The sequence below is a fragment of the Monodon monoceros genome, unplaced genomic scaffold (assembly GCF_005190385.1).
Source record: "Monodon monoceros isolate NGI ecotype Baffin Bay Population unplaced genomic scaffold, NGI_Narwhal_1 Super_Scaffold_21, whole genome shotgun sequence".
Classification (NCBI taxonomy): domain Eukaryota; kingdom Metazoa; phylum Chordata; class Mammalia; order Artiodactyla; family Monodontidae; genus Monodon; species Monodon monoceros.
In genome coordinates this window covers 131,978,580-132,000,018 of record NW_021703778.1, presented here as the reverse complement: position 1 = coordinate 132,000,018, position 21,439 = coordinate 131,978,580, and the positions used below count along the sequence as shown (strand labels likewise).

The following is a 21,439-nucleotide window of genomic DNA, read 5'->3' as shown; positions in this document are numbered from 1 at the left end:
AAGAATAGAAAATTCACCTCTTGTTCTTTATGAATGAAAATTGGCTAAAGTTGTTAGTGTGAACTTTATAATAAAACCGATGAAAATGTACAAAAAGTATGAATATGTTTATCAAATATATGAAATAAATAAAAACTAAAAAAATGATGAATTCTATTTTCTTTTGGTATTAAAAATAATATGCCCTAATCACTAGCGCATCTCGTGACTTGGAGATATTCTAATAAATGAGTTTACTAATCAAGAACTGAATAAAAATTCCAGTATATGAGAGTTCTCATGTTTTTTATTAAAAGGAGTTTAATTTCAACCAAGTAGAGTTTTTTTACTAGAATATATGAAGAAATCACTGCTGAAACATCTTTGATGACTCTGTTGATTACAAAATAAAATCTAACTGTTTAGCTCATCATTCAAGATTTTCTACAATTTGCCCTAATTATCCTCTACAGATTTGTAGCTCCCCTTATCCTGTAATCTGACTTTTCTTTAAGAATATCAGTTGCTCAACACCCTTTAAAAAAAAAAAGATTGTTTTGCAATTAATATAAAACCCTTGGAGATTCTTGGGCAAAGTTTAGAATGACAGCAGATACATTTTCCCTAGAAATTAATTAGAAATATTTCACAGTGCCTGTATTACTCTCCACTACCATATAAATGTTGTGCAATATATAGTACCTTCTCTGTTGTGAACCAATTTTTTAAGGTACTTGTAACTGCTGAACTACTTAACACCTTAATACTCTATGACCCTACTGAAGATTTAGCTTCCCTATTCACAAAATGCTCTCGTACTCATAAGCAGTTATCATTTTAATATTATACTCAAAGCTCAGACTCATGTCAATTCTAAGTTAGGCTACCTATGATCTCTAGTAGTACACCTGGCCCATCCACATAAATGTACAAATTGCAGTTTTGTCATCAGACTACTCTCACTGACCTGATGCTCCCTCTGGGCAAAGAGTTGTTTAAGCACAAAGGACGGTCACTATTTTCTTACCAAAGCAATATTTTAACTTACAAATGTATCATTACTACTAGTTCTTATTACAAACAAAACAAATGTTTGATAGTTCTGTAAATGTAGGATAACGCACTAAATGTCGCTGTTAATCAGACTGGCAAAAATTTAAGATTAAAAATATCATATGTGGGCTTCCCTGGTGGCGCAGTGGTTGAGAGTCCACCTGCCAATGCAGGGGACACGGGTTCGTGCCTCGGTCCGGGAAGATCCCACATGCCGCGGAGCAGCTGGGCCCGTGAGCCATGGCCGCTGAGCCTGTGCGTCCGGAGCCTGTGCTCCGCAATGGGAGAGGCCACAACAGTGAAAGGCCCGCGTACCGCAAAAAAAAAAATATATATGTGGTGTTGGAAAGGAATCTCATATAGTTGAAAAGCAATTTATTAGTGTCTATTTAAATTATAAATGCTCGTGCCTTTTGAGTAATTCCACCCCTCATCTTCTATAGAAAGGCAATTCCTCATAATGTAAAAAGGATTTTATTCTTATTACATTTTGGAGAGAAAAAAAATTGGAACCAATCTAAAAATCCTTCAACAGTAGAATAATTAACCTAGGGTATACTACATGGTAGATAAAAAGGATATGGTGGATCTTTAGGATTTATAGTTAAATTTTAAGAATCAGATGGCAGAAAAACACATACATATACCTCAAAATTATCCACACATGACCACACACAAACACACATATGCAAATGCTTAGATGCTTAGAAAAAGATCTGGAAAGGATAAACTTCCAACTTCTGGGCTTCTGGTCTAGCCAAGATGGCACACTAACAAAGGCTGCCAGCTCCCTGTCCCCAAAACAATGTTGTAGTAACTACATAAGTGGGAAGAAACCAGGATTCTGAGAACTAAGTAAAAGTTGTGAAAAACTACTAAGAAAGACTGACAACTAGCTTGACTTTGTGTGTGTGGGGAGAAAGGGGCTGCATCCTGAGGAGGAGGGTCGCTAGAGGAGGTTTAGTGAGAAGAAAGATTGGTACAAAGTGCTGCTGTCATTCCCTTTTTCCTTCATTAACGTGAGATCATCACTGCTTGTCCCTTAACCATAAAGATCTTGGCAACAATCTGGGCTGCAGATACTAGTACCCCAGAGTAACATCAGGGAACATGAAGGCCCAGCTGGGGCAAAAAGTTATAGGTGACATCTGAGCAGGAACCCAGGACCATTCATTCCTTTACTCTCTTCCTTCTTCACCCCAGGACAGGAATACAAAACTTCCCAAAGAAACTTCTTCCTAAGGGTTTTAAAGACACAACAACCATCAGAAACACTAAACGGTAGAGTACCAGCAAACAGCAGTGGCCACGATCAACAGTGGTTCTGTGCTGCCTGAGACGCCATCCCTGGGGCTCATCTCCTCCTCTCTTCTTATATTCACAGGAACAGACTATGGCCTGATTTTAGTCCTTACGCAATAGGATTTCTCACAGAATAGCTTATTCCCACCACCACCACCCCCCCCCCCCCCGCCCCGGAACATGAGTTCATATACCAAAAGAAACAGATACTCTTATAAAGCACAAACTAACACATCATTGTAAAGCAATTATACTCCAGTAAAGATGTTAAAAAAAGAAACAGATACTCGAGGAATCAATTAGTGTTAAAAAAAAAAAGTGAAAAACATTAATCATACATACATACACACAAGGAATAAAGAAAGATATTAACAATGTGAAACAAAAAATCATTAAAAAAAAAGAACCAAGTAAGACTATCAGATATGAAAAATATAATAAATCAGATAAATAGTAGGCTAAAGAACAACTTAGTGGTTGGCAGATCAGATTGAAGAACTCTCCCAGAAGAGAGTAGGAAAGAATGAAGACATAGAAAGTCTAAGAGATAAAACAAGCAGAAGCAGAAGTGTTAATATTTGGAAATAACAGTTCTAGCCAGAGGGGGAAAAATGAGAGGAAGAAAAAATTGAAAAAAGTAGTGAGAGAAATTTCCCAGCATTAAAAAGATGGAAAAGTCTGAGCATCAAATGAATAAATGAACCAATATTACTGATTTCCAAAATGAAGGAAAGAGGGATTAGTTAGTGGAACTTTTAAACTACACTGACATTTCTACTATTTTTTGTGCCATTTGTTTGTCTCATTTTCTCTCTCCTTTTTCTCTCTCAGCCTACTGGTTTCTATACTAAGCAGCATGGTTTCTACAGCTATGAGAGTACTTTCTTGAGTTTAGCAACAGCAATCACAACTAGTATCTTTCCAGTGAAATCAATTTTTGGTCAATAGCTAAGCAAAGTTGCAGAAAATTTAGTCATTTTTCAATAAGAAGAAGTAAGTTAAATTTCCATTTTTTCCATTACTAAGTTCCATATCTTTTTTCTTCTACCTTTCCTAAGAATTAAAATTTTTAAGATAAAAATTAATAGAAAATAAAGCCAGTCATCTCCTTGGATTCTGTATAGTCTTCAGATCTTCAGCTCATCTAAAGCCAGTTTCACACCTGTTCAAGCAAAGACAACCAAATACAATAGAAAGAATACTAAATAGAATCAAGAATCCTCGTCCCACCTCTATCATTAACCAGCCTGAGCAACGACACTGTACATTTCCACCTGGAATTTCCTTAAGCACCTTAAACTTAATGTTTCAAATCAAATTCATTACCTTCCCCACAATACTTAGCACTCTTCTCTCTGCTTTTCTAAGCCAACAGCTATACAACCACAACTTCCCTTAACCAGTGACCAATTACTGCCAATCAGTACTCTTATATTTAAATCTCTCTCCTTTCTATTTCTACTTAACTGCCTTTGTTCATGTTCTCATTCTGGACTACTCCAGTGGTGTTCTGACAAACCTCTATCTTTCCCTCACTTGTCCATGGCTCCATATGTCTTCCTAAATATCTTAGCCTGTGACTCCCTTGCCCAAAAATATCTTAAGGGGCTCCATAGTGTCCAAGCCTTACCATGGCCTACAAGGTTCTTTACGATCATATTGTTCCATCTACTTCTCCAGCTATTTGATCAGTTACTGCACGGTAGAGTAATTGTTTAAGCTCTTTTCTCCCTACAGGACTGTAAGCTGCTTAAAGGTAGGGACCCTGCCTCATTCATCTTTGTACCTTTTCGGAGGTTGTGTCTGGCATATAGTAGATACTCAGTAAATGGTTGCAGAAAGAAAGAAAGAATGAATGAACGATCCTCACAAATCATTTGAAAGGGCTTCAGCTTTTTTCATCTGTAGAATAAGAGAGTTGGAACAGATGGCCTAAATTCCTTTCAGCTGTAAAACTCATAACTACGGTTCTAGGTTAAAGTTACTGCAAGGCTGACCCCTGAGTAAGCTGAAGTATTAGAGTGCTTTAACTAAACGTAGGAATATTTTTGTTATCTTTTTCCTGTACTTAGATCTAACAGAAAAAAAAATTAAGGTTAAAAAATACCTCTGAATGATAGACCATTTGCCGTGAAACTAACGATTCCTGGTTTTGTTTAGCAAGAAGAGAAAGAATTGCATCAGCATGAATTTCTTTATGGGGCATCCTAATCACTTGTCCTTCGCTGGGAGGATCATCTTCCTAAGTAAAATATAAAGACAATACAATAAAAAAACAAAAATTAATGCATCAATTACATTTTTCATAATTTATGATTAATAAAACTTAACAGTCATCATGAACATGGTCATATTAGCACTTTACAGAAAGAAGATGGACTCTTTATTATCATTTAGATCTCACTTCCATTCGACTATACTAAAAACCCTTTATTTTTGCCTCAAATGTAAATAACGGTATAAAATAATTGGGTTATATTTAAACTAGGGATTTACTATAAAATCATATGAAAGTTGGACCCTTTGTCCCATGTGATTGAGTTACAATGATTCATAAACGTTTTACACAGTGTCATCAAGTTTTTGGCTCACACGGTTTCCTGCTTCATGTTGATGCAGCACACAAAGCTGCGCCCCCAGTGTGGCAATGGGGGCAAAGCACTGTAGCAGTGGTGCAATCTGGACCACAGGCAGAAATGAAAAACTGCAGAAATACGCTGAGGCACCTATAGACCTTTGATTGTCCATTTGCCTTTGCGCTGACCTCCAGTACTCACTAGGGAGCAGGTACTGAAAGCCCTAGTTGGAAGACCCAGCTTAGACTTCTTGGTGCCTCAAAATAGACCAGTCCCGAAAATGAAGGACAGTGTGGGCCACAGAGTCAGAAAACTGGATTCCCTTGTAAATACAAGGATTAGCATGATTTTAAACTCCATTAATAGTATTTTTTTTTACTTAAGTATCTTACATTTAATGAAATAAAGTTTAACTCTGCAGTACAAGTCTTTATCCCCCAGGTGTACACAGATAAATACCTACTGGTACATAACTGCAAAGTTAGTCTTTTTCAAGACTGTACTTCTGCATGTGATTTTATCATGAATTTGTAGCATATCTGATTTAGGCTTAGTAAAGATAGCAAAATTAAAGTTTAGTTTCAAATGTAAAAAAAGAAAGATGTTATAATTTAGTCCTGGTTCAGTTCAGCTATTTAAACAAACTTAAATGTGCTTTGGCACCATGATAAAGTTCTAAGAATGGATAAAAATGCCCTAATGACATATTAAGTAAGCCAAATGTTAGTGTAATGCTCCTCTGAAAATAAAGACTTCTCCTTTATGCTTCCCCCCATATTATTTTATAAAAGTGATTTCCACTCTCTTCAGAACAGACTCAATTACTTGTAATAAATAATTACTGTTAGAAAAGTAACTGCCCTATTAAAATCTTATCAAAACTCTCCTTCATTAATTATTTCATACTCCTACACATAGTAAAGCAAATTGTTTTAACACATTTTATTACTTGAATGTATGAATCTCCAGATTTGGCATCTTTACCCTACTGTGTCTTTAATAGTGTAGAGATGCTACATGGAATCTTTTGCTTTTTGTTTGTTGGACTTGACAAACACCGGACACACACACCCAGCTGCTTGCAACTCAAGCTTTAGGATTCAGATAGCTCCTATTAGAACTCAAAATTTACAGTTTTTAGCTTAAGTTGATAGCTTAAGATGAAAGGCAAATTATCATGTATCCATATAAAAAGAGTTGTGGATCTATCACTATACAGCTATGTGACACAAACAAGTGATTTAACCTCATTCAACGCAAAGTAAAATGAGTAGTTACTATTTTTAACGAAGAATGAGCATCATCTTTTGGGATGCTTTTTAAAAATATACAGGTTTAGGCTTCTAACCGCCCACACACATGCATGTATACCATATAACACTCATGACCTACCGAATCAACATATCAGAGGGTGGGGGCAGGATGCATATTTTTAAAAGCTCCACTGGTGAATTTAATATACAATCCTAGTTTACATCACTTGAATAGGCTGCTTTAAAGAAATTTCTAGGGAGTTCCCTGGTGGCCTAGTGGTTAGGATTCTGGGCTTTCATTGCTGTGGCCCAGGTTCAATCCCTGGTCATGGAACTGAGATCCCGCAAGCTGCGTGGCACGGCCAAAAAGAAAGAAAAAATAAGAAATTTCTAGCATTATGATTGTAAGGGGATAGAAGGGCATGTTGTTTCAAAAGTACACCAATCTCTCTCTTTTTTCATCATGATCCTATATAATGATACAAATGGAAAGATAAAAATGCAACTAGACTTCTAAAACTTCCAGTCAAGGTGGAGTAATAAGGACCAGGTACACCCACCCCCTTGAAACAACTAAAAAATGGACAAAGTATGTGAAAAACTGCATTTCAAGACATGGAACATCAGGTAACAAAAGACAGTGATCCCTGAGAAATGAAAAACAAGTCAGAAGAACCCTATGACTGCTCCAGCTTACCATCTGAGTTTCCAGGCTGTGGCACAAGAGCCTAAGCTAAGAAGATGGAGCTGAAACTCCAGGGAGGCCAAGACAGCTAGAGTTCATGAGATGGACGGCTAGAAAAGTGAAAGCTGCAGAGGGAGAAAACTCTGGAAATCTACAGAAGATCCCCTTTGAGTATTAAGCTGAGTACTACTCAGCAGATGCTTTGGAGACAATTACATGAGGCTGCAGGAATGAGCACCTGAGAAGGGGCTGGATATAACACTGCCTGATGCTCACACAGGGCTTGGATGGTTGTTCCCACTAGCCAGGCTGGAAAACCTCATTAATGAGGCACTGGGTGGAGTACATAGAAGTGTCTTCTCTCCATAGCGGGGGATAAATAGCCCTAGATTGAGTACTGTTCTGGTACTGCCTAACAAATCTTAAAAGCAAGACTCAAAAGGGTAAAACTGTCTCTAAGTACTTAACCATGTCCTGAGCAAAGCTCCAAAATATTTATAGTAATATAAAACATAGAAGGAAAAAGTCTATGCAAAATTTTGGCAGATCAAATTAAACAGCTTTTCTTTTTTTAATTTAATTAATTTATTTTTGGCTGCATTGGGTCTTCATTGCTGAGCACAGGCTTTCTCTAGTTGCAGTGAGGGGGGGCTACTCTTCGTTGCGGTGCATGGGCTTCTTGTTGCGGTGGCTTCTCTTGTTGCAGAGCATGGGCTCTAGGCACACGGGCTTCAGTAGTTGTGGCTCACGGGCTCCAGAGCACAGGCTCAGTAATTGTGGCACATGGGCTTAGTTGCTCCGCGGCATGTGGGATCTTCCCGGACCAGGGCTCAAACCCGTGTCCCCTGCATTGGCGGGCGGATTCTTAACCACTGAGCCACCAGGGAAGCCCTAAACAGCTTTTCTCAAAGATTAAGATATAACTACCATATTATCCATCCATTCCACCCCTAGATATTTGCCAGAGAGAAATGAAGGCATATGTCAATACAAAGACTTGTACACAAGTCTTCATAGCAGCTTAATGTGTAATAGCTCCCAACTGGAAATGAACCCAAACGTCCATCAACAGGTGAATAGGCAAACTGTGGCACATCCATACAATAGAGCACTACTCAGCAATAACAAGGAATGAACTATGATACAAAGTATAACACAGATAAATCTCAAAATAATTATGCTGAGTTAAAACAATCAGACAAAAAAAAAAGAATACATGCCACGTGATTCCATTTATATACATCTAGAAATGGAAACTAATCTATAGTTACAGAAAGTAGATCAGTGGTTACTGGAAGAGGTATAGAGAATGAGAGGAATGATGAGAGATGAGAAGGAGGGATTACAAAAGGGCCTGAGGAGAGATTTGGGAGTGATGGATGATGAATATGTTCATTACATTAACTGTGGTAATGGCTTTACAGATATATACATATGTCAAAAATTATCAAATAAGTTTTTTTTTTAAAGAGCAACAATAATAGCAATGCTTAGCAAAGGCTATGGATGAATGTAGATGAAAGTTGAGCACAACTACCCTTACTTGCTTAGGTTGTTTGAAAACATAAAAAGTAAAGATTTCTATTCATTAATAATTTTCAAAAGAAAATCCCTATTATCATTTCTGTATGGTATTTTTATATATATTATACATGTTGATATATATGTTAAGATATATATTTTTAAATGCGAATTTTCCTTCCATAAAGCTGGATAATAACTAGGAGAGTTAGTACCCTTGGGTCCTATTTCAGTATTTTTTTTATTATTTTTTAAAATCTTTACTTATTTATTTATTTTGGCTGTGCCAGGTCTTAGTTGTGGCAGGTGGACTTCTTAGTTGCGGCATGTGGACTTCTTAGTTGCAGTATGCGGACTCTTAGTTGCAGCATGCATGTGGGATCTAGTTCCCTGACCCCACAGTTCCCCAGGGATCAAACCCGGGCCCCCTGTATTGGGACCACGGAGTCTTACCCACTGGACCACCAGGGAATTCCCAGTATTTTTTTTTAAAGCCACTAAATTCAATTATTTTTTAGCATAAAGAATTATAATCACGATTAGGGAAAAATTACAAACGTATTATAAGAGAGTTGGTTTCCACAGCTAAGGTCCTGCCTGAAACACTGTAAAGGCAACATATCCAGGTGACAATGTGCCTTGAGTTAGATTTTCATTACCTAATTACATTAACTGCATATTTCAACTACTGGAGCCACAGGGGTTAACAACAATTTCCTATTCATTCTCACAATTATGATAATGAAATGTGTAAATATGATAATGACATGTGTAAGAAACTTTAAATTCCTTCATGGATATTTTATTAAATTTTATGACTATAACTCAAATATTTGAGAAAAAACCCTGATCAGTAGCAACAAGTTTATCCAGATATTCTTCATCTCAGAATTCAATGTGGAGTCAATCACTTCTTACCATTTCGAGGGCATCATGCAGAGTACTGGATAAGCTATCATTTAGGTTTGTCAGATACAGTCCTTCATCTCCTAAAACTAGAAATTAAAATGCAAAAATTTGGAAAAAAGAAGAAACATAAATTTAGTAAATAATCTCACCATAAAGCCATAGAATATTACACTTAAAACTTACACAATAAAAATACTGGCAAAGTTCATAAATCATAGTTCACAAGCTATTCAATCTCACTAGCTCTTTGAAAAGCACATTTTAGGGGCTTCCCTGGTGGCGCAGTTGTTGGGAGTCCGCCTGCCGATGCAGGGGACGTGGGTTTGTGTCCCGGTCCGGGAGGATCCTACATGCCGCGGAGCGGCTGGGCCCGTGAGCCATGGCCGCTGAGCCTGCGCGTCCGGAGCCTGTGCTCCGCAACGGGAGAGGCCACAACAGTGAGAGGCCCGCGTACCGCAAAAAAAGAAAAGCACATTTTATAACAAAGATGAGATTTTTGTTTCACTTACCAGCTTGTCAGAAATTAAAAAGAGCTATTAAATATCAACTGTAACCATGAAATTAAAAAGAGGCACTCCTATATACTACTGATATAATTAATAACTGATTAAAATTAAAAACCGATTCACCTTTCTGGAGAGCATGTTGGCAATGTATTGCTATTTAATTTTATTTTTTTGGCCACACTGTGTGGCTTGTGGGATTTTTTAGTTCCCCAAACAGGGACTGAACCCAGGCCCCTGGCAGTGAGCGCATGCAGCCCTAACCACTGGACCGCCAGGGAATTCCCTATGTATTGCTATTTTAAAGGTGCATACTCTGACTCAGCAATTCCACTTCTAGGCATGTATTCTAAGGAAGTTATCAGTTATGGAAGTTCACAAAGATAAATAAATATACGTGCAAGGATGGTCAGTGGAGAGTTATGTATAGTATGAAAATACTGAAAACAATCTAAATGCCCACCACTATGGCACTGTTTTAGCAGACTACCCAGCCACTAAAAAAAAGAGGTAGGGCTATATGTATTAATATAGAAAAATGTCTATAACATATTTAAGGTTAAAGAATTCAGATTTCAGAACAATATGTATAATATGACCCTACTTAAAAGGTAAAAAAATATATACATACAAATGTATTTAGGTGTCTATATATGCATAGAAAGAAAAAGACTGGAAGGGTATACCCCAAACTTTCAACAGTGATATTATTTCTGGAGGGTGGGATTTATGAGGGAGATTTTACATTCTGAGGTTAAGGTGTAGAAAAGTTAACTTGCGGAGTCCATGTTCTTTCTACTATACCCTGTTACATCTTGAAAATTAAGTAAAAACACTTTAAACAGAAAAGTATTACTTAGGAATTATCATAAGCTAACCAGTGAAATCAACTGATGCAAAATTAACTTACTCTTACGAGCCACTTTTTGACCACAATTAAATAAAATCTCTCCTTCAGAGATGGGTCTATCTAAGGTTTCAGTTTCAGTGGCAGTAACGCTCAAGGTACTCTCCATTGTTGATGAATCTGAACTTGGCATCTGTATGGGGGAAGGGGCCTTGGTGCCAGCAGGAAGCGGCATAAGGGGAACTGGCTCTGGAGGTGCAGGCTGAGCAGGGAAGTCCATGCTCTCAGGTTCTTCATCCGTGGCCACAGACATTACACTAAGAAGAAAGAGACATAGTTTGAATGTATTACATCGGTGAAGGCCTATATTAATTTTTATATAAAAAAAAGATTCAAAAGTACTATGTCTCCTTTAGACATTTCTATATCAATATATAGATATATCTATATATTTCTATAATCTGCACTACTATAATTAACCAACAAGATTTATTTTCCCAAAATCATCTTCATGCTTTAATCACAGACCATCTTGAAAGTTCTACCATCTCTAAAATAAATCTACATAGGGATATATGGTAATATAAAAGTTAACTGATCATAGTAAATGAAGATTCACACTGGGGAAAAATCTTCTATTTTATTAACAATATTATAGATATCTTTATTTTAATCTGTTTCCCCCAAAATTTTGTTTTAAAAGAAGAGAACTGAAAGTATAAATAAATCTGGTAAAAATTTTAAAAACATAAAATTTATGAAACTTCTTCCTACTAAAGTATAGATTAGCTTGTGGTTTATCAACCTTCATTTATCGTTTCTGATGTTTTCAATGGGTCACCTAAGTCAACATAAGATGAAATGTATAGTTACTAAAAATGAATATACTGTCATTTACATAGCTCTCGGGTGAAGTTCTTTTTGAAGAGAGTTGGGATTCTCTTCTTCCAGTGGCAGGTCTCCATTACTCCATGGCTTGGGAAGCTCTGGGCTTGACATCTTCAATTTATCAATAGAAGTCTCTGACAAAGTTGGGGTAACAGCTGCTGCGGGAGGAGGTGTAGTTGCAGGGGTAACAGTTGGAGTATTAACAAGTGTGATGGGAGGCATATTATTTCCTAAAGGTTTTTTGTAAAAGCAAAAAAAAGTCAATAAGAATTCCACAGGAAGGCAAGATATATTGTTTAACATTTTGGCATACAAATAATGGCAACAAGAATTAATAATAATAATGATGGCCATTAATGGGAAAAGTTCCAAATTAATTTAGTAAAGTACAAAAAATAACCTTGAAAAGACATCACTTTCAACATCACCATGAACTTAAAATAGTCTAAATGTCTACTAGATTATATACTTTAAAAAGTGGTAACCAACCCCTTAGTTTCCTTGTAAGAAAAAATGACTTACTAGAACCTAGTAAGCAACAGGTATGTGTATACTAATCTATAAAGACTCTTATAAAACAAACCATGATATTTTATTTAATAGTTGCTAAAATTAAAACTGAGTTATAGAAATAAGGTTTCTACCTTCTTCAGCAAATATTTCTTTCATGGGAAAAGCTACATCATGATCTGAAACACAGGGAGAAGAATCTGGAGTTTTTACCAACACACGCTCCTCAGGAGGTGATGAAGGTGAGAGAGGAGGAGTTGGCTGTGGGGTAGCCACTGGGGTACACACTCTTGCCTAAAATAAATAAAACAAGATAAGTGGTGCTTACAATCCCCAAATAAGGGTAATTTGAAAAATAAAATGATCTCATTCAGAGTTACATAAAATTTAAATGGATGGGGGGTAAAAATGGAGTCCTCTGTATCCTAGCTCTTGAACTCCTAGCTATTAGTTTCAAGACCGGACTACAGAAAGCCTCCAGCAACTGAAACAGCTCTGCCTCTGAACTAGGTCCCCTTATCTAATATAGAGAGGAAGATTAAACAGACAGCTGAAGATCAAACCCAAACACAAACTGGGTAAACCATGTAACAGAAAGAGAGCATTTTAACTAATTGACAAGATATCAAAAACCCCCTTTCAGTACAAAAGAACAAAGCTTATAAAAAGCAATGGAAGGATAAGAAAAAGTAGGGGGGATAAAAGGAAGACAATGTAAAGATGGAAAGTCCTGGGGAAGAAAAAAGCACACATTTTAAAATCAATTTGTTAAACAGGTAATTCAAACGATTCAAACTTCAAAAGGATGATGGTGAAAATTAAGTCTCCTTTCCTACCCATGTCCTATCTACTTAGTTCCTTTCCTCAGAATTATCAAATATAATCTTAAGTCATTTTTTTATGTCCAGAATACTCTATTTTTAAAATTTTTTATACAATTTTTAAAGGTTACACTAGGTTTACAGTTATTATAAAATATTGGCTATATTCCTACTTTAAAATTTTTTTTATTGAAGTATAGTTGATTTACAATGTTGTGTTAGTTTCAGGTGTACAGCAAAGTGATTCAGTTATATATATGCATACATATATATATTCTTTTTCAGATTCTTTTCCACTATAGGTTATCACAAGATATTGAATATAGTTCCCTGTGCTATACAGTAGGTCCTTGTTGTTTATCTATTTTATATATAGTAGCTTATATAAACTACTAATTTGTTAATCCCAAAGTCCTAATTTATCCCTTCCCTACCTCTCCTAGGTAACCATAAGTTTATTTTCTATGTTTGTGAGTCTTTCTGTTTGGTAAATAAGTTCATTTGTATCATTTTTTTAGAATCCACATATAAATGCTATTGTATGATATTAGTCTTTCTCTGTCTGCCTTAGATAATCTCTAGGTCCATCCATGTTGCTGCAAATGGCAAAATTTCGTTCTTTTTTATGGCTCAGTAGTGTTCCATTGTGTGTGTGTGTGTGTGTGTGTGTGTGTGTGTGTGTATACCACATCTTCTTTATCCATTCATCTGCTGATGGACACTTAGGTTGCTCCTATAACCTGGCAATTGTAAGTAACGCTGCTATGAGCGTTGGGGTGCATGTATCTTTTCAAATTAGTGTCTTTGGTTTTTTTGGATATATACCCAGCAGTGGGATTGCTGGGTCATATGGTAATTCCATTTTTAGTTTTTTGAGACTTAAGTCATTTCATATGTGTATAGATTTTCTATAGAATAAATTCCCAGAAGTGAGACTGCTTGGTTAAAGGGCTAATTGCATTCTTAATTTGAATACATATTGCCAAATTTCCCTCTACACGGTTATATTATTTTATCAATGCAATAACACCAGAAGGTATGAGAATTCCCAATTCCCAAAGATTTGCTGAACAATGGTGTTAATCAAACTTTTAGAGTGTTACCAATTTGATCAGTAAAAATGGATTCAATGGTTTTTTTTTCTCACTATCAGTGAGACTGACCATCTTTTTGTATGTATGTGGGCCATTTGTATTTCCTTTTTGTGTGTGAACTGTCTGGACATGTCTTTTCCCCATTTTTCTATTTGTCCTTTTTTTCTCTTTCTAAAACATATTTTTATAGTGGGGTGACTGGCCTTTATTCTGTATTATGAGTTGCAAAGAGATACAATTTAAAAATTATGAAGCATATCAGAAATTCTATAGCATTGCTTAATTATTAGCATATTCTTAGCTTTGTTTTTTAAGTGACAGAAATATACTATGTTTTATTCTTCTTGACTGCATAAACCTATAGCCTAAGACTGCTGTTTTCAAAAATAATGCTACTGATTCATCATGAGAGGATTTAAAGGTATCCTACTAGTCTTGGTAATGGGTAATAATGATAAACAATGAGTTACTGAGTATTTACCAAGTTCCAGGCCCTAGATTAAGCTCTTTCATATATCATCTTATTGAATCTTCCACAAAATCTTCTATGATGGCTCACAAGATACAGTATCATAAAGATGTCAATTCTCCTCAAATTAAACCAATCAAAATTGAATTAATTCCCCCCAAAATCCCAACAAAATATTTTACAGAACTTGAAAATTAATTTTAAAACATATATCGAAGATGAAAAGGCCAAAAAAAGCCATGGCAATTCTGAAGATAAGGAACAATATGGCAATGGGGGAGGGGAACTTGGCCTCCTTAATATTTGGAAAGCAGATTTTGGTAAAGCCGTCATCATTTAAACTCTGAGTATTTTATCTCTAGTATACAGACAAGACTAAAGTAACAGAGCTGAGGGTTCATATTCAGAACTTCCCAACTCCAGAGTCCATGCTCTCAACAATTACATTTATTTCCTATTTATACTGATTTTTCTCTATTTTCTCATTAAATCACCCTTATGAAAATATCTGAAATATATGGGCAGAAGACAAACCAAATTTAATTAGCATAGAGATAACCACAACTCTGATATTGGCATGCATTACCAATGAGCTAATAAATAAAGCACAGAACAAAAGTATGTACCAAATCTCTGGCACACTAATCACACTACACCAATTACATTACACCAATCTCCACAGAATTCAAATATGTAACTTTATGTTTATACCTCAGATGAGTCAGTTTAAATGTTTCACCTATATAAAGTGATGTTTTTATGATCGACAGGATCAGAATTGACCATGAAGTTTTAAACAGTTGGTAATACAGAGTACATTGTGGTTTTGTATAATTTCTTTTTCTTTTTAGTTTTTTAAAATTTTCTTACAATTTTAAAGGTTACATTCCATTTACAGTTATTACAGAATATTGGCTCTACTCCCTGTGTTGTACAGTACATCCTTGAGCCTATCTTACAGCCAATAGTTTGCACTTTCCACTGCCCCACCCCTATATTGCTCCTCCCACCCTCCACTGGTAGTGGTTTTGTATAATTTCATGTTGCTATAATAAATTAGAAACTCTATTTAACATAAAAAGGCTGATTAAACAAACAATAACAAAAATGCCTGAAATATACTTTATTTTAAAGATTAAAAATATCACTTTACATAAGAACCAAAAGCAGTACATGTGATTTTTAGCTATATCTTGAATTTTAAAAGAATTAGCTATAAGGATATTCTTGGAACAACTGGGGAAGTTCAAATATAGACTCTATATTATATAGTATTAACAGATCCATGTTAAATATGGAGAGCATAATAATGGTATTTTGGTTATGTAATAAACAATCTTGTTCTTAGAAGATACTACTGATGCTTTTAGAAGTGTCATGATATCTGCAACTTTCAAATGAGTTTTAAAGCATATATAATAAACAACATATAAAGACAGATAAAGAAAATGTGTCGAAATGTTATCAGCTGGTAAATGTAGGTAAAGCTTACACAGATGTTCATTGTATCATACTTTCAACTTTCTATAGATTTTAAAGTTTTTAAAATAAAATGCTGGAGGAACTGTTATTGTAATCAAAGCCACAAGAAACCAATCTCCACCACAAACTATGGTCTTATGACCCAATTTAAAATCTGTCCATTTTACTGTTCTTTAACAAAGGTATCAAAAATTCCCCAGGACTCCAAGTCATGAAGGAAAGTCACACTTACCAGCAAGTGTGTTTTGCTTATTGAAACATCCCCAGAAACACTTGTAACAACAGGACCTGGCTTCTTTGCTTCTCTGTCACCCAGCAAGATGGCAATGGTTTCAGCAAGAGCTTCATTCACAAAATGCCTAATAATGTTTGAATTCACAGGAACCCCGGCATCAACAAAAAGCTGGAGGGCACCACTGCTTGTTCCTTCCACTAAAAAAATGAAAGAATTTCAGAGTAAGTATGCAGGAAACATGCTTGCATTCTAAGCCTTAATTCTTAAAATTTTAGAGATGTGAACATATGTGTATGAGATGGTGTGAGGAGGAATAAAATGAAAATACAAAATCTACTTATTGTGACAGAGAATAAGATGGTAACTCACATAATGAACATCCTCTCTAAACAAACTAAAAAGGGGAGGAAAACATCCAGATGAAAATTTACTTATATGGCCTCTTCCCTACCACTACAACATTTAGCGATAAAAAGGATTTGCAGGGACTTCCCTGGTGGTGCAGTGGTTAAGATTCCATGCTCGCACTGCAGGGGGCACGGGTTTAATCCCTGGTCAGGGAACTAAGATCCTGCATGCCGCTCAGCACGCCCCACCCCCGCAAAAAAAAAAAGATTTGTATTCACATTAAATGTTTTCATCTGAAAACAACCCACATTTCCAAGAGTAGGGCACCAGGAAACACTGTGATAGATCTTGGCAAAACACAGGGACACAATGACTGTGGGGGGATTTTAGAGAAATGGCAGCTTCTTCATAAATATGAAGACAAAATCTTACTTCCGTCCAGTTTCAGATACTTCAGTTACTAACATTACAGGCTAATCCTCCTCTAACTTTTAGAGTAGTTTAGGTGCTCGATGTCAGCAGCTCTATAGGTATATTAATTTTCCAAATGGGTTGTACTTTTCACTTGTGTGAATGTACATGAAATTCAGTAAAACTTCCTAAACAGACTTTATTAGGCTTAAAGTGGTTATATTTCTAAAGCTCTGTGTGGAAAACATGTAAACAGTGATCTATACAACTTGATGGAGACATGACCTCTCCAAAGAGTACTCCTTAATTAGTACAACTATGGCGGCATTACAGAGAATTCCCTAAAAGGTAGGTACAGGTGTCTTGGGATCACTTGTTGAGAGATAAGTAATAGCAATTTACTCTGGAGCTCCATAGCAAAGACTGTCACAATCCCAAGTTTATATTCAACAGTATATATCAACACATCTCCATTTTTAGTTCCCATAATTCATTGTTTTGGCATGACCAAAAATCAGAATATCTCTGTTATAAAACCCAAAAGCCCTACCCAGACATAGGCAAAACAAAAGCAAACACACATGCTTTTAAAGAAAAGGGAACAGGATCTAAATACCCTCTATATTAGACCATGTTTCCTTAAGGCTACAAAGCCTGAAAACCACCACCCGACCCATGTGAAGGACTGCTAAGAGGACTATCACTAGCCCTGATTTGCACTAGCAGGAGAGACTGGTGGAGAGTCCAAGCACTCCAAAATACGCCATTGAGGTGTATGACCTAGCAATGAAAAAAGCATCTGGCAGTTTGCACAGTATCCATCATAAACCGGACAACTCTTTGGAGGCACTTGTTTGTTTTCCTGGACTGGTCTCCTTGTCTTGGGACTGCTGAATACCATCTCTACAACCAGAATTTTGACCAAAAGCTACAGAAGTCCGACTATCTGTTTCTCCAAGGCATATTTCATGGTCCTTTGTCTTCTCTTTAGCTTCCAGTTCTTTTTTATTCCAGTTTCACTTGGTATTTTCCATCTGTTCCTTTTTCAACAGATTTTGAAATAGTCTCAGAGCAATTATTTGGATGAACTGGTTTTGGTTTTCTTTTGGATTTGTATTCCTAGATGCCTTCTTCTGAAAAAGTATCTTCTAACATGACAAAATGATTTTATCATTAAAGAAGCACTAATCTTAATTAAAAATATTTCCTCATAACTTTGTTGGTCATTTTATTCCTTCCTTCAAAAAATAAGAAGATGAAAGAAAACCTGGGATAGTAGCAGTGGAAGAGGCGTTTGAGTTATACTAAATAGGAAGAATTAATCAAATATAAGAATAAATTGCATGGAGCCAGGACATTGGACGTGGCTGGGTGTGGACTGAGGAAGACCAAAGAAAACAAAGTAGAACAAGTGATATTCCAAGGCTTTGGAAACTGGGCACTTGGAAAATAGTGGTATCATTAACAGAAAGAGCAACAAAGGAGGAATAAGGTTGGTTAGAAAAATGAGATGCATTCTGGACACACCAAGTTTGGTATGCCAGTGGAGCATCAAGTAAAATATTCATCAACAGGCAAAACTGCAAGTTTACAGCCTAAATGTGTAGCTTAGGGGTCATCAACTGACACGGGATAACTATCGCCAAGAAGAGACTAGAAAAACAGAAAAGAAAGAGGGCAGGGGACAAAGCTTGGGGGAAATTTTTTATTCAAGTAGAAAAAAGATGAGGAAATGAGGTCCTAAAGAAATTAAAAAGATAAGGGGAAGAACAACAGAATGAATTCTAAGAAACCAAAACCAGTAGAATGTTTTAATAATTAGAGGTAGTCAACAATGCCCATACTAGAGCCTTCTAGGAGAATAAGGATTTGAAAAAAGGTTATCTCTGAGAACCAAATGCTGTAAGAGAGGAATTTCATTAACGAGAAGGAAGAAGAAAGCCAGCTCATAAAAACTAAAGAGAAAGTGAGAAATGAGAAAGTAAAGCAGTAAATACAGACTCTAATGTCTAGGATTTAGGCAGTTAAGGGGTAGTTTAAGAAGGAGGAAGAGGAGGCTATTCTGGACTGGAAAGAAGTGGAAAAAAAATAGAGGTAACGATATATAGGAATGTTAAAAAAAAAAAAAGAGCTAGAAAAATGTTAAATTACAATAATCAAGAAGCACAGTGTTGATGTAAAGACAGACTTGTAGATCAGTGGGACCAAACAGCAAGTCCAGAAACAGATCCAAAAGTATGTAATAGCCAGATGATTTCCAACAAAGGTGTCAAGGCAATTCAGCAGGAGAAAGGATAATCTTTTCAACAAATAACGCTAGAAAAATTGGATATCCATACACACAAAAAAAATCTTGATCTTTACTCCACTTCACATATAAAAATTAACTCAAAACATACCACAGACCTAAATTTATAATCTAAAACTATAAGGCTTCTATAAGAAAACACAGGAGAAAATCTTAATGATGTTGGGCAAAGATTTCTTAAACAGTATACCCCAAAGATCACAAGCTATAAAAGAAAAATTGATAAATTAAACTTCATCAAAATTAATCTCTGGTCTTCAAAAGACAATGCTGAGAAAGCAAAAGGTAAGATAAAAACTAGGATAACACATTGCAAAACATATGCAATAAAGGACTTGTATCCAGAATAAAGAACTCAATAATAGTAAGACATAGACCCCAGTTAAAAACTGAGCAAAAGAGTTTTAAAGATACTTCATCAAAGTAAATATACAAATGGCAAATAAGCACAAGAAAAATTGTACAACATCATTAGTTACTGGGGAAATGCAAACAAAACCCACAATGAGATATCTCCACATGCTTAGTGAATGGCTATAATTAAAAACATTGACAACAAGCATTAGTAAGGATGTGGAGCAGCTGGAACTCTCATTCACTGCTGGTTGGAATGCAAAATAGAACAGCCACTTTGGAAACATTTAGCGGTTTCCTATAAAGTTAGATATCTACTTACCATATGACCAAGAGAAATTAAAAGATGTATATAAAAGATTAGTTTGCAAATATACATAGCACAGCTGTATTTATAATAGCCAAAAACTAAGACTACAAATGTCCATCAACTGGTAACTGGATTAACAAATTATGGTACATACATGGAGTGTAATATTTATTACTATATGCAACAACATGACTGTCAAAGCATTATGCTAAATAAAAGAAACCAGACACAAAAGACTAAATACTGTATGATTACGTAAGTATGAAATTCTAGAAAAGGCAAAATTCAATGATAGAAAGTAGATCAGTGGTTGTTAGGGTGTAGTAGGCATGGGAGGGGGTTAGGGATTGACTGCAAAGTGGCATGAGGGGACTGTTGGGGATGATGGAAATGTTTTTCTGTAACATGACTGTGTGGCTAACATGTGGCTGTGTTTAACAAAACTTGTCAAACGGTACATTTAGAATTAGTGAATTTTACGGCAAGTAAAATATGCCTCAAAAAGCTAATGGAGAAAGAGGGGGAAGAAGAGGGAAGGAGAGGAGGATGAAAAGGAGGAAGAAGGAGGGAGAGAAGAGGAAGAGGAAGGAGGAAGAAGAGGTGAATGGTGTGGGCTCCCTAAAGAAAGAGGCTCTATCCATTCAGGGAATACTTAAAACTCTTCTTAGGTGTCAGTCAAGGGCTAGGCTCTAAAGGAGAATCACACTTACTTGTGAGTAATTTATAGTCTAGTGAGTGAGACAGATATGCAAGCCAATCATAATACAGTTTGATGGTTACTATAACAAAGATACACAGACACAGGGGCCTCCCCGGTGGCGCAGTGGTTGAGAGTCCGCCTGCTGATGCAGAGGACTCGGGTTCGTGCCCCGGTCCGGGAACATCCCACATGCCGCAGAGCAGCTGGGCCTGTGAGCCATGGCCGCTAAGCCTGCACGTCCGGAGCCTGTGCTCCGCAATGGGAGAGGCTACAACAGTGAGTGGCCCCGTGTACCGCAAAAAAAAAAAAAAAGATACACAGGCACACAAACAAACACACACAAAGTGCTATGGGAAAGAATGGAGAGACTGGGGGTAGGAGGGATGGACGCTGATAGCATAATCTGAATGCTGCAGTATGTAATAAGGGAGTGAGGGAGAAATAACTTCCACTACAGAAGACTGGGAAGTGACATTGAAAAGAAGAGGACTTTTATCTTTTGTCAACCAAGGACTATGTGACCTGTAGAATATATAAATCCACAACAACCTGAAGGTTTTGTCTTATAATAACAAAAAAAGCTAAAAGATTCCATTTCACTTACCAATGTCAGAAGTCAATGGCTCACTGGCCTCACTGACTGAGACACTGATGTCAGCTGTGGCCTGCTGTTGGACTGGAAGAAGCCCAGAGATCATTCTTGACATTATTTCTTGTTCTACCCTGGGGGAAAAAAGTTAAGGATTCCTAAATTTAGTTGAAATGTATAGATGGTTAGAAGTAACACCCTTAAAAATAACTGGTACCGGGCTTCCCTGGTGGCGCAGTGGTTGAGAGTCCGCCTGCCAATGCAGGGGACACGGGTTCGTGCCCCGGTCTGG

The 21,439-nt window shown here is 36.5% G+C and overlaps 1 protein-coding gene across 9 annotated transcripts in view; it reads right to left on the bottom strand.

Moving 5' to 3' along the window:
* KIAA0586 (KIAA0586 ortholog) overlaps positions 1–21,439 on the bottom strand; it is a 150,805-nt gene that overhangs the window by 72,287 nt on the left and 57,079 nt on the right. For 8 of the 9 annotated variants that reach the window (XM_029237835.1, XM_029237831.1, XM_029237838.1 and 5 more), the window contains 7 exons: positions 21,163–21,281; positions 16,125–16,324; positions 12,161–12,320; positions 11,527–11,746; positions 10,692–10,945; positions 9,288–9,364; positions 4,442–4,576 (listed from right to left, as the gene is read on the bottom strand). In XM_029237835.1, the coding sequence (XP_029093668.1) occupies positions 4,442–4,576; positions 9,288–9,364; positions 10,692–10,945; positions 11,527–11,746; positions 12,161–12,320; positions 16,125–16,324; positions 21,163–21,281 (1,165 nt within the window). The remainder of the gene's footprint in view (positions 1–4,441; positions 4,577–9,287; positions 9,365–10,691; positions 10,946–11,526; positions 11,747–12,160; positions 12,321–16,124; positions 16,325–21,162; positions 21,282–21,439) is intronic. The other variant, XM_029237837.1, reaches the window with a different exon arrangement.